Source organism: Mytilus californianus, unplaced genomic scaffold, assembly GCF_021869535.1.
Source record: "Mytilus californianus isolate M0D057914Y unplaced genomic scaffold, xbMytCali1.0.p SCAF_3, whole genome shotgun sequence".
Lineage (NCBI taxonomy): Eukaryota > Metazoa > Mollusca > Bivalvia > Mytilida > Mytilidae > Mytilus > Mytilus californianus.
In genome coordinates, this window is record NW_026262679.1 from 92,242,767 (window position 1) to 92,257,751 (window position 14,985).

General features: G+C 31.0%; 1 protein-coding gene across 1 annotated transcript; it reads left to right on the top strand.

Moving 5' to 3' along the window:
* Window positions 1-7,950: 7,950 nt before the first annotated feature.
* On the top strand, window positions 7,951-13,540 carry LOC127735439 (collagen alpha-6(VI) chain-like). Its single transcript, XM_052245599.1, has 5 exons — window positions 7,951-8,126; window positions 9,991-10,012; window positions 10,504-11,097; window positions 11,754-11,786; window positions 12,882-13,540. The coding sequence occupies exons 1-5, from the start codon at window positions 8,073-8,075 to the stop codon at window positions 13,409-13,411; spliced, it is 1,233 nt and encodes a 410-aa protein (XP_052101559.1). The 5' UTR covers window positions 7,951-8,072; the 3' UTR covers window positions 13,412-13,540.
* Window positions 13,541-14,985: the final 1,445 nt, after the last annotated feature.

Here is a 14,985-nt window from a genome sequence, read left to right on the forward strand (position 1 = left end):
ATACTGTATGCTAATAGTTCTTAAAGTATGCACTGAAAAAAATTATAAGACGCAATGAACACACACAATTAATTTAGTTTTCGAGTTGTTGAGTTGCTGTGGCATTGACAAATACTACGAATGATTGACTGCTCTGCTGTGTGCTAATATACCAGTGGAAAATATTTCAAGAAATTTCAATCTGAGAACAAACAAACAATACACCCAATTACAATTAGAACGTCCGATAGAATATGACGATCAGGATGAAGGGCAGATTATTTGGCTTCCCTGTAAAAGGTAATTTTTGATGGGGGAAGAAATTTGATCGCATTTAAGGACCCATCAAAGACTTGTTGCAAAGCTTCTTTGGCGTGAAGAGAACATAACACTATCCATATACGAGGCATCGCGTTTATCGGCCAATTTCCGACCGGGTGTGGCTGACTATTTATAAATCCTGCACAGCAAAACGAACGCACCAGTCGGGTGTGAGATATAGTTTACCATATTTCTATACCATGATCAAGCCTTTGGGTTTAAGTTATTAATTTTGAAAAATCTGTTGTTGTTGGTATCAAGATATTGTGTTTTTGTAATTTTACTTATCTCTAGGATAAGTTTTATTCCAGAAAAATTCGACATGCACAAGATAATACTCGGTAATAATGTAAAATTATGTGAAGTTTCCAGGTACCTGTAGAATGTCAGATAAAAATAACCGCTACAACACTGAAAAACAAACATTGCCATGCATAGCATCAAACCGTTTGACAAAGCTTTGTCAAGTTTACACTGCAGTATAAAGTTAAATAAATATATATAAATTGTTGTATAAAAACAGACTTTATACAACCAGTAGCAAAATTTTCGATATTTGATGGCCACATCATATGTAAAGTATATATTTAAAGTTGGTTCGTGCTTACAATTACTGGCTTTTTTAAAGTTCTTTGTCAAACGTAGTTTGTCAGTGTGTTGTATTGAACCATATTTGTCATGGATATTTCTGTAAAATTACAAAACAGACGTCGAAATGAGGACAGGAATATTCAAAATCTTTCTAGGGCCCATAATCATAACTACGTCCGAATTGGTAGTTCGCATTGCGCAAGTTTCATTTTATAGTGTTTTCTGTAGATCAATGAAGCAAATGTCTCTGTGATAAATTGTGAGACCAATTATCTAATGATCTACGTTTAGATAGATATTTTATGAATATGGCGAAGTACCCCACCCAAATCAGCTGGTTGAATGCCTACACACGTGATCCTGAAATAAACTGATGTGGTTGGATTTCAAAAAGCAACCACATCAAGGAATGTTTACGAAGAAACAATTTTTTTCTAAGAACTACATTGTATTTTGTAACAATGCTTGTATTCTATGAAATTAGTAGAATACGCATTTTCAACAAACAAAGGTAAAATTTAAGTTAGTTCTTATATAATAAGTTTGTTTTAAAAGAGACAGTAATATTAAAATATTAGCAAGTATATTAAAGAAAATAAAGCATTTCATTGTAATCATCCAGTAACCGTAATGAAGCATGGTTAGCTTGAACGTTTTCCCAAGTGAATGTCATTTATTAATTCATTTGCGCAAACTGTAACATGTGTCAGCCGCATCATCATATTTAGTATCAGAAAGTTGGTCGTAATAATATTAGTAACAAACAAAAAAATACCCTAAAAAAGTTAAATTTGAGTTTTGGGTAGATTAATAAACTGTAAGGCTCCATACAATCTTGTAAAAAAACTATAAAAACTTTGCGAGAGAAAGCTCTAAAAATACCTTTTATTCACACACTACCAAAAGCCATAAGTTTAAGAAAGACCTAGTCGACATTCAACACTATGTCAATAGATAAAAGACAAACAGGCAGTCCATAAAGCACTGTACAGTGCAAAACTAAAGACTGTAAAACATGAAAACAACAAAAAAACCGGGGTGAACTCCGATGCTACAGAATAATAAGCAATCAATGTTTTTATTGTATCATCCATCGTGTAGCTTATTTCAAATTCAAATAAAATTCCGGTGGTGAATCTTATTCGTAGATGTCATAAACCAGAAAAAGGACCGGATGTGGTACAAAAGTGGAACACACATATATCCGTGGTAAATTCCTTAACGATCAACCCAATCATGACGACGTCCATAATACTTTCGAACGTTACTACTAAGACTCGTGGGTAATTAGCTTCCTGGAAACTTTCATCGTGCTGTGTTAATGTGATCCTCTGAATTTTAGTAGTAACATTGCGACATAATATTACAATGTTACCCTGTAATCCATATGTTTAAATGGAGATTGTAAAACATTATCAACACAAAATGGATATTTAGTAAAAAAAAATAATATCTAGATTTATATTGTACGTCTCAAGGCTACAAAGGAGAGAATTAATGACAGGTAGTTGCAATTCAATACGCCTGATATAGAAATATGAACAAAAGAAGAGAAGTGGGATGTACCGTTATAAGTAAGACAGCAACACAAAAGTATAAATAACCGAACAAAATATAAGGGTTGTAATTTGATACTCAATAATAATCTGTAGAATATGTCAAACTGTAAACCGACCCCTAGTATAGAACAAAAGATGTGAATAAATTTGATAATAACTGTCATGAAAACCAAACAGAACAAAACTATTGAGATAGAAATAAGGACAACGATGATAGGATTTCTGACTTTGGACGACACGCGCACATGTGTTAGTTCCTTTTAGCACTCAGTTCTCCTCTTTTAATTCACCAGTGGCATAAAAAAAGGTACTAAGTATATAAAAGACCGTACCATCAAAATTAGTAAGACAATGGTATTTAACTACTATTATTTACTAGTACTACTGTATTGGAGACATCAAATACACAGGTACAAGTAGAAAACCACTAAATGGTATAATCAAAAAATTCTCACCTTAACTGTAAGCATTCTCTGATGCTGAAAGTCATTCAATGTTTTCTAATATAGGCGGTTGTACTTTAGAGAAGTTTTATTCAGCATTGTTATGAACAGTGCGAAAAACACGATCTTGCGCTATGTCCAATGTATATTTGTAAAGAACTTTAAGGTATAGGTCCATTACCGTTATGTTTGTTGATGACAGTTTAAATTTTATTGGAACTGCATCCAAGGAAGCAGAGCGCACTGCTTTTAAAAGTGACGTTTATGTGATGTCAATTGGTGAATACATAAGCAAAGAAGAAGCCGAAAAACTCTGCAAATATAGTCAATGTTTGTTCCATCAGGAAAGCTATAACGATTTGCCTTAAACAGTATTGGACATGTTCAAAACTATTTGTTAATAAGTATTGTGATTTGTTAATATTCCATTTTTATACATTAATATACTTTTTGATTGTGAGGGTCAACAACCCATAGTCTTTACCAAAACAGCAGTTAAATTTAATTCATGTTGAATTAAAGAATGATTAAGAGTTAAAATTGTAATAGAAAACCATTATATTTTGTATAGTTTAATATTTATATGATTTTTTAAAGGTTTTGTTTTAATAAAAAATATATTGAATTTGCGTACTTTATTATTTGATGGATATCTTTCCTTTTAGTAATATCATAACATTTGTCATGTCGTTTACACATTATATTTTTTCGCTGGATGTCCGCTTCAATGCAAATGCATATTCCGTCGTTTAACTTTATCCTTCTTCGTTATTTTCAAACCAAGTATAAAATAATTATTGAAATGTAATGTCAGAAACAATTTCGGTGAAGTGATGTATCGAAGACTAAAAAAGAGGGCTCGGATGTCTATTTTATATTCGCTTAAGTGAAATGAATTTTCGTACCGTATCAACCTTTTTTCGCCTCTTGGTGATTTGCCCCCATCAATCCCTCTGCATAGGGCTAAATAGTGATTTTGTTGCTGTTTAACACCATACGATAGGTATAGCATGTGGCATGTCGATCTATTTGCAAGTGGCAGATCGGTATATTTAGGTATTGTAACCTTTGAACACACAATCCACTTGTGTATATTATGGTCAATATAAGACAAGCATTTAGGTTTGATTTATCATTTGTTTGTTCACATGCTTTGGTCCTATATTTGTTTATATTACATCCATTTCATGTGTTTTACTTCTAAGTTGCCAAGTTATGTTTCTTGTATATTGTCAATCTAATTTCATCGTTTCTTTGGCAACCTACATTTCTATATTTGTTATATTTAAAAGTGTTCTGATTTTTAAAATTTTGTATGAACTCTTCATGTTATTTCCTTAAGGATGTACACCTCTGAGGAGCCAAAAATTTCTAGAATTAAACTTTTTTTCTTAACCTGATTTTTTGGGTTTATATGACTGTCAGAAAGTAATTGACGAAGAAAAAATCATATGGTGGTGCACTTATTTTTTTGCTTCTGCCGTTTGAAAGTATCCCATTGTTATGATTTTCCCATTTTTCATCAATTTTTACCCATTTTTTTTACTATTATCATGAAAAAAATCACAGTTTCACAATTAAACTTTTTTTCATGCTTTCACTTAAGATGAAGTGGACCAATCTGAATAAACTTAACTTCAAAAAAACTTTAGGAAGGTATGAATATAAGAAAGTTTTATAAAATTTCGTTGCTTTTTGTGTGTCAATTTGACCATGCTGTAAATGTTGTAAATTTGGGATTTTTCTCTCTTTTTCAGAACAAAAAGCATATTATATCAACTTCTGTGCTATGAATGATTGAATAAATACATATCTAAGAATTTTTAAAAGAAAAAAATTGATATGGAAGTACATATTTTTGGTAGAATCATTTCTTTGTACACTTCACCCATTTTCTCAACATTTTGGCTAATTACACTGACCGGATTGCTTTTAAAGATTGAAAATTTTATCATTCAAAAACTACTATTGTCAGTACACAATTTTTTCACATAGTTTAGTTTGATTATAATATTTTTAAAATTCATTGATATTTTCCACTTGGATCACATGTTTTGGAAATAATAACCGAACGAGATTTCAACGAGACTGAAACATCAGAAGAATACACCCTTAATTCAGTTGGTGTCGTTTTTAGTCATCTTTATTCAACCTTTAAAAACCTGGTTTTATAATCCGCATCGTGCGCCTGCACACAGTCTGGTTTTATTAACCGTACGCTGATGTGTGATGTTTCTAACTCCCGTTTGTCTTTTTATCTCAATACATGTGTTTGTTTTCTTGATCCTTTACCTTAGTGGTGTACTCTTCTAGCTATGATTCTCAGTGAAAAAACAAACGATAAATTGATGAATCAATACATTCTGATATTGACTATAAGCCAAAGATACAGCAATCCAACAACACAAATTCACCAAAAAAAAAACCTAAACTATATCAAGGCAACAAACTCCAACACAAATCAATGGAAAATTTTAAGAATTATCTACAGGCATGAAGTACCATTAAATCTTAATATCATAGTTTTTAAACGAAGATACTGTAAGCTATTAGCTCTTTAAATAAGCAGTGAAAAAAATTATAATACGCAATAAACACACAAAATTAATTTAGTTTTCGAGTTGTTGAGTTGCTGTGGCATTGACAAATACTACGAATGATTGATAATTTGGCTTCCCTGTGAAAGGGTATTTTTGATAGGGGAAGAAATTTAATCGCATTTAAGAACCCCTCAAATACTTGTTGCAAAGCTTCTTTGGCGTGAAGAAAACATGACACTATCTAATACGAAGCATCGCGTTTATCGGCTAAATTTCTTCCGGGCGTGGCTAAATATTTATTAATTCTGCACAGCAAAACGAACGCATCATTGGTTTTACTGTCGCGGTGGGAGAAGGCCAGTTTATCATATTTCTATACCATGATCAAGCCTTTGGGTTTTATTCATTTTGAAAAAATCTGAGCTTAAAATTGTTTTTGGTACACAGACGTTACATTTTTTTTTGTAATTTTACTGTATCTCTAGGATAAGTCTTATTCCAGAATTTCGACATGAACAAGATATTACTACAACACGGAAAAAACAAAACATTGCCATGCATAGCTTCAAACCGTTTGACAAAGCTTTGTCAAATTTACACTGCAGTATAAATTAAAACAATATATATATAAATTGTGGTATAAAATCAGACTTTATACAACCAGAAGCAAACTTTTCGAGATTAGATGTGCACTTCATATGTAAAGTATATATCTAAAGTTGGTTCGTGCTTACAATTATTGGCTTTTTAAAAGTTCTTTGTCAGACGTAGTTTTCCTGTAAATGTGTTGTATAGAACCATATTTGTCATGGATATTCCTATAAAATTACAAAACAGACGTCGAAATGAGGACAGGAATATTCAAAATCTTTCCAGGGCCCATAATCATGACTACTTCCGAATTGGTAGTTCGCATTACGCAAGTTTCATTTATAGTGTTTTCTGTAGATTAATGAAGCAAATGCTTCTGTGATAAATTGTGAGATCAATTATCTAATAATCTACGTGTAAAATATATACTTTATGAATATGGCGAAGTACCCCTCCCAAATCAGGTGGTTAAATGCCTACATACGTGATCCTGAAATAAACTGATGTGGTTAGGCTTTTAAAAAGCAACCACATCAAGGAATGTTTACGGAGAGACAATTTTTTTTCTAAAAACGACATTAAATTTGTCTGTATTTTGTAACAATGCCTGTACTTGATGCTATGAAATTAGTAGAATACGCATTTTCAACAAACAAAGGTAGATTTAAGTTAGTTCCTATATAATAAGTTTGTTTTAAAAGTATTTTTAGAGAAGAGACAGTACTAACATTAAAATGTTGGCAAGTATATTAAAGAAAATAAAGCATTTCATTCGTATCATCCAGTAACCGTAATGAAGTATAGTTAGTTTTCCACGTATGGTCCCAAGTGAATGGCATTTATCAATTCATTTGCGCAAACTAACGGTATAACATGTGTCAGTCGTGTCATCATATTGAGCATTTAGTATCAGAAAGTTGGCCGTAATAATATTAGTAATATCAAATACCAGATACAAACAAAAAAACTACCCTGAAAAAGTTAAATTTGAGTCTTTGGTAGATTAACAAACTGTAAGGTTCCGTACAATCTTGTCAAAAAAAACTATAAAAACTTTGCGAGAGAACTCTCTAAATATACCTTTTATTCACATACTACCAAAAACCATAAAGTCCAGTGATGAATCTTATTCGGTGATGACACAAATCAGAAAAAGAGGACCGGCTGTGATTACGACAAGTGGAACACACATGTATTCGTGGTCATCTGTGACACAGATATTCCTTAATGGTCAACCCAATCATGACGACGTCCATAAAACTTTCGAACTTTACTATTAGGACTCGTGGATTATAAGCTTCCTGGAAACTTTCATCGTGCTGTGTTAAAGTGATCCTCTGAAATTTAGTAATTACATTGCGACATTAATATTTTACAATATTACCCTTTAATCCGAAATTGTAAAACATTATCAACACAAAATGAATGTTTAGTTAAAAAAAAAATCTAGATTTATATTGTACGTAAATTAGAACGGCAAAGGTATTTAACTACTAGTACCTGTATACTAGTACTAATGAATTGGAGACATCAAATACACATGTACAAGTAGAAAACCACTAAATGGTATTAATCAAAGAATTCTCACCTTAACTGTAAGCATTCTCTGATGCTGAAAGTCATTGATTGTTTTCTAATATAGGCGGTTGTACTTTGAAGAAGTTTTATTCAGCATTGTTATGAACAGTGCGAAAAACACGACCTTGCGCTATGTCCAACGTATATTTGTACAGAACTTAAAGGCATATAAAGATATATAAGTTATGTTTCAACTATAAATAAGTGAAGGAAGGCGGAATTATATGTTACAAGTTTCCCATTTGATGACTTTTTTTCTTGGTATTCCAATTTCTTTGCCGTGAAAGTGAAAAAAGACATAAATTTTAAGATGAGGTCATATTTATTGATTTTGTTAGGTAAATTTATGATAAGAGCCGAAAACGACATGTATCAAACTCGCTTGGGAATAAAGTTTGTCTTATTAGGTCGACCTTGACTTTATTTTTAAGATGTGATGTTTAGAAGACGATCTTTCAGAAATTGATACTATGAGGTTCAGTGACTGGATCATGTTTCACTTTCGTACTATTATATTTTTTATGGTAAGATAAACTATTAATTTTGTATTTCAATATGCATTTATTATTTCTTTACTACACAGGTATGATATATACCTGTACTGCATAATATGATAAACATAGGACAACACATAAATGAGGGCAAAAAATGAATACATTTGTAAATAGGTTATTGAAAGGGAAAGTATTCAACATTTTCTAAAATAACGAATAACAAATTAATTAAAAGGAGATACAGAGTATTTGCCATATCGACATAAATAGACATTCACGTCATTTGGACTCTTTGTTGATAATTGTTTATGTGCAATCATACCACACCTCCTTACTTTTATAGAGGGTATTTAAAAAGATGTTTGAAATAGATCGTTAGACTGTTAGTTAACTATACATCACACACATAATTAACTATAAATTAATCTTCGTAGTCTTAATTCTGATTAAATTAATATTTATGGCTAAAGAAGGTTTGGTTAAGAGGTTATGTTTAAGACTTTTATTCTAAAGGTTAGAAACCGCGAAGAATGAATCAAACCAAAAAACAAAAACAGAAACAATTAAATATCATTGGGGTTGCTTCAATTTAAAAAAAAAAATGTCTCATTTTTAACTTCTATCTCTCCTGAAATGGATTTTGTATATTAGACACTATCAGAAACACCTAATTTGAGATCAATCCTTGTCAAACTCCGATTGAATCATTTTATTTTCCGAACTGTGCTTGAAATAATATCCAATTCAGCTTTAAATTTAAGGAAAATTCATTTGGGTGTTCGATACATTTATATAAATTTAGAAGAAAAAAAATAGAATAAAGTGTAATAAAAAATCTAACTTAGTAAAATTTTCAGAGCAATTGTAGGTGTTTATAAACATTTTAAGTGTGTTTGTTTTTCAGTTATGTATTATGTATTAATTTATCAGTTATTATGTAATATATATTTTACATAAGCATTATTTGATTAAAGTATCAAACAATTGAATTGAAGTGGTAATTTGCTGCTATTTGTGATTAATTAGTCAGTATCATGATAATAAATATATCAGAGAGTCTTTAATAAATACTCTGTATTAGTAAAACTACTGTTATACAGAACTCCATGGAGTATTTGCTTGACTTTGTTTTCTAATTTCAACTTTTGTTACACAAATACACAATCATTATTTTAAATGCTGTCAGAAAAAAAAATCTCCTTTGACATATTTCTGTTTGGAAGACTGTAAGATATATTGTAGAAAAGATGAACTAAAGTATATATCTCAATATGTTTATTTAATTTTCTGAAATAAGTTCTTATCAGCAAGTAAACGTTGGAATTAGGTTTCGGATTTTCCAATAGTTTGGCCTCGTGCATTCCTGAAGAGACTTGATTGTCAAGATGGGAATTTGCGCAGTAAAAGTTATTTTATACATTAAGTAAAACCTTATAGAAAGTAATTAATTTGTTTGGAATCAGTAGTAAGAATGGAAGCAAGGATATTTCTTTCATTGAACAAAAAATGCATGAATCAAATGTTCATTGTCGAGTTTCTGGCCGACCTTTTTTGATATAATTTTGCAATGTGAAATGTGAAGTCAGTTACGATTATCTGAAATATATTGCTTAAGAATCGTGCCCTTTGTTTAAAAAAAAACTGGATCCCGTCTTCTTTGTAACAATTCTGGGGCACCAGACGATCAAGCCCGGTTTCGCAGGGTTCATATTGTGCCTTTTTGTGTAGTGTTTCGATTACATATTTTTCCCTTTTGTTTTACATAGTTCTTATTCATGTTTTCTTACCAGGTATCTTCTTTGCCTCAAGTTAAATGTGCATGTATGTTTTAATTGTTTGTTTGCTTGTTTGATTTTTTAAGTTTATTATAATTTCCATGTCTATATAATTGCAGATTGTTCATCATTTTTATTTTGGTAAGTAATTAAACATATGAATACAAATCCATAAAGTTGTAAACTTTTATAGCATTTTAGATCAAAAGCTTAATCAGAATCTCTTTGCAAGTCGCACTTTCTTCTGGTATCTAGTGTTATTTTCTTACCATAGTATATAAGAATCAAGCTTGTATTTTACAAAATACAAAAGGCAATATCATATTTTTGATTTGTAATGAAAATGCTAAATTTTTGTTTTGAATTCAAGTGAATATAATAAAAAAAGATGAAAAAATGTATTTGAATTTCTTAATACTCTTTAACCTGATTTGAAATATTTTAACTTTAAGTATGAACACAGGAAAGTTCTTACAAAATTTATTTATATTTTTTTTGATAACTTAATATTGTAATGAATAGTATATTTCGAATTGTTGCATTCATATAGAAAAATATTTATTTTTGACAAAATTTCTCCATGCATGATTTCAATGAAAGTTACAACAATACATTTTCATTAATAATTACAGTGCTGTCTAACAAGGATACATATTACTGTAGAAGAAGACCTATTGCTGATATAGTATTTGCACTCGATTCCTCTGCGAGCATTCATCGGGAGCAATTCCTTCAACAATTGCAATTTGTTGAGCAAGTAGTTGATAAGTTTCCAATATCAGAAAATGAAGTGAGAGTCGGTCTTTTAACATTTAGCTATCACGTTTATCCAGCATTCCATCTGAATACGTTTGTTGATAAAAAATCATTAAAACATGGCATAAAAAGAGTGTCCTATGTCGGGGAAGGAACCCACACTGCTGAAGCAATTGCATATGCACGCGACATAATGTTTTCCGCACGAAATGGAGGACGTAAGCTTGCACCAGATATTTTAATCTTGATAACGGATGGAATATCAGAAAATAAAACAGCAACAATTTATGAGTCAAAATTATTAAAACAAGAAGAAGTAAAAACTATCGTGATTGGTGTAAGCAGTGGTGTCGACAGATTTGAACTACAGGCTATAGCGAGTACACCATCGTCAAGATTTGTGTTTAGTGTTGACAACTTTGGAAGTTTGAAAACAATTATTGATGACTTAACGTATAAAACATGCAAAGGTCTGTAACTGTTTATTTGAGAGAAAAAAAGATAGAATATCAATAGCAAACAAAACAAACAAACAAAAAAATTAACAAAATGTTAGAATTGATCTCCATTGAAAAACCATTGCTACTTATGCAACTAAATCCAAATGAGTGAGCCGTCTCAAAACGAGAAATTTTAGAAAGCGGAAATATCCCACACCTGCATTTCCATTATTCTTTTCAAAAAGATTGGCTGTGAGTGTTCTTTGTGAAGGTTATCCAATAACCGATCACAAGAATATGTTCTCAACATGCTTAAATCAACTAACAAATAACAGAAAATTCGTGTTTTACGTTTTTTAAGCGAATACTAAGTATATGTTTTGGGGTCTTAATGTTTTTTTTTTGTATTACCAACGATATAAGTTTTTAATGCAGAATTTACGTCAGGAAAAATGAAAATTACACAGTTGAAAGACCTCTCTAGTAGGCTTTGGCTGCTTTAATTTGTATTAATTTGATGCACATAAGAATATGAAAAAATTAAGATTTAATAGGGCTTTGAATTAACAGCGGTCACTTGAAATGACAGTTAATACGAAACATTTAAAATTTCATAAAATAGCTTCCTTATCATCCACGTTAGCATATACCTCCCTATTTTTAAAACTTGTATTGTTTTATTGCAGAATCAAAGCAAGCAGTTACCAAAAAAGACAGAGGTGAGTCTTGTATATCGAATGCAATTATTTTCTAAAATTAAAAAACGTACAGTACCGATATAGTACTGCTGATGAACTGTAAGTTACTGTAGGTATCATTTACCAGTAGTCAACGTTGTAACATTGGCCATGAAATTCACGTATAACATTCAATTTAAAGATAAGTTCTCAGCTGATAAATTTTATAATTTTACCAAAACTATGAGGGTGCAGTTGCCTCAATCAAAGTTTACTTATAAAATTTCACATATAACGCTTATTTTTAACATAAGTTTTTACCTGATAAATTTTATAATTTTACCAAAACTATAAGGGTGCAGTTGCCTCAATCAAAGTTAACCTATAAAAGTTTAGGCTACCTTTTCATACCGCGTGTATTTTGACTTTTTTGGCATTCTCAGTGTTGCCTTTGAACGTTCATGATGAATAGAAGGCATTAAATGTGAACCACAAAAATAATGATTTTAATGCGCAAATGTAATGAACCAGAAGATACAATCAACCCAATAGTCAATATTACAGAATTGTATATATTTGAATTAATTTATCTTTGGCTTTCTCATCTTTGTAAAAAACAGCAATATCAAAACAAATTTAATTACTTTGATGTTGTACAATTCTTGATTAGTATTATGAACAGGCACACCTGTATTTGACTTTAAAATTTATAATATTTTAGTGTACAATTAGATACTACACATTTGAAGTTATAACCTATGTCATGTCATGAATAGTCTCAAAAATTTACTTGCCCTATCTGGTTTCTATTCATAAGCAATGATATGAATAACAGAGGTGTGGGATATGCGTCAATAGGATAGCAACCCAAACAAAAAAACACCAAAAGTCACCAAGAGGTCGTCAAATAGGCAGGTGTTTATACGCTATGTCGTGATCTAAATCATCTTCTGTGTAGATATGAGTTGCCATCAATACATGCATCATATTCCATGAAAAACCAATGACGAGTTTCCTAACTCGGTTCAAGCAAATGAACAAGTAGCGGAGTCAAATTACTATCATTAGAAGATGATATAGCACACTTATTTGTTATTTATAAGAAAGATGTTTTAGCACACTAATTTGTTATTTCAGGAGAAAGGAAACAACTTTTATCCCGTCTAACTTTTGTTTATGATCAGGTTACTACTGCCAACGTTGATAAAGAGTTACGAAAAAGTATAGCGCTTATGGCAAAACAATTTGATGTTCACAAAACAAAGATGGTCTTTTCTTTATTAAATCAACCTGATGTAACAACGCCCCAAAGAAGACACGTGTTCTTAAATAACCTGCAACCAGGCATAACAAAATCTAGCAGACTTCGAAAATTGCTAAAATCTTTATACAAAAGCCTGCTTGCTTTCCCAAGAGGTCAAACACAAACAGTTGTAGTTTTTCTGTATGGGAAGCATCTTCAAAACACCAGGATTTTCGAAGAACTGAATCGTGTCTCAAGTATGTCTAATTTATACGTAGTAAAACTGTCACGAACATTTTATTACAAAGAAAACGATTTATGTGCCTTCCATAGACATTGTGTTTATACAGTCGGCAAAAAGGTGTCAATAAACGATATCCTTGGATCGATAAAAAAACAAATTTGTTTGCAAGAAAGGTGCTAGCGGTTCTGTGTCTTTTTGTATTTTAAACTTGCATCAATTCCAAGCATTCCGGTGTATATGTTCCAAAGTCATTTTTTATTTGTCATTTTTTTCTACTTTGTGGTTTTCTATTAAATTTTTATGTAACAATTCTTGATACAAGGAAAGCTCCAAGATAGACAAGATTTTTTTTATGGATTTTAGGTTTTCAGGGAACAAAGTATAACATTTATTTTCTAGATTCATATGTATACATTGATTTTGAATATGGAATTATTTCGACCGAATAGCATTATACTGCAATAGAAAGATGACAAGTATTCCCTAATTTATGGCTTAGCCTAGTTTGAGAGCTCACAGCAACACCCTCTGAACAACAACAAGGAACACATGGTCAAGATAACCTGGGTTGGTACAGCACAAATTATGATTGGGTTTATCTTCATTGTTATGCCATAAAGATCATGAAATGTCTGTAAAGCAAATGCAATCTTCTTCAGAAAAAAAATATGTTAATTAAAAATCCTTATCAAAAACAGACAAATGAAAGGGAAATGTTTTACGATTTCTCAGAAATCTTTAAGATTTAACTGCATTTTGAGAAAGGCATTTTGAATTGTGGCCATTGTGTCAAAATAATAAACTGCAGTAAATATATTTGACCTATCGGAGAATAAGAGATGTCCAGTTTTGAAGAAAACATGGTTCTTTTAATTTCTTTAATCAAATTGCACAAACTAAAACTAATTAAGTTTTTGCATTGACAGTTCAAATGACATGGTTTCATTAAGCTAAAAAAATGAAGCGGACTTTCACAACTAAAGATAGTTCGGGAAAAAATCGTATCTTACGTATCGGTGCACAGTTAACAAAGTTCATAAATTCACTGAACATGTTCTGTAACTAAGGAGTATCAATCAATAATTTGATGTAACAGGATGTTGTTAAATGCTTTTTGGTAGACTGCGTTTAATATATGGGGTTTTCTCGTAGTTCAGTAGAATGATATTAAGTTACGACCACCATTTATGGAGACCAATATACGCATATATTATAGCATGTCATTAAACTATATCAATATTGAGAGACATTTTTCGTAAGAAGTCACCAAAAGACAGGAATAGACAGAAACTAAAACATAATAATAGTACTTTTTAACATCCTTTGTTGTAAATGAAATAAGTTTTAAATTTAATTGATACTAAATAGATAGTTAGGAAATTTAAACCGTCCTTCATAATTAGCATGCATAAAATTCTCTATCCCTCTTTCAAATCAACGTATTCTTTTACACGTTTGTATCGTAGAAATTGCAAATATAATTGATTTATAGAATTGATGACGTAAAATATATACCCTTGTGCATGCAACAAGAACAACATCATAATGTCTGCAATAAAAAGTAAAAAGGGGACCGTGGTACGGTAAGAACAAAAACAAAAGACTGCATTTACTGTTCTAATATCTACAATTGAACGCGATAAAGATAGGCGAAAGATATAAAAGGGACATTCAAACTCATAAGTCGAAAACAAACTGACAACGTCATGGCTGAAATAGAAAAAGACCAACAGACAAACAACAGTACACAAAAA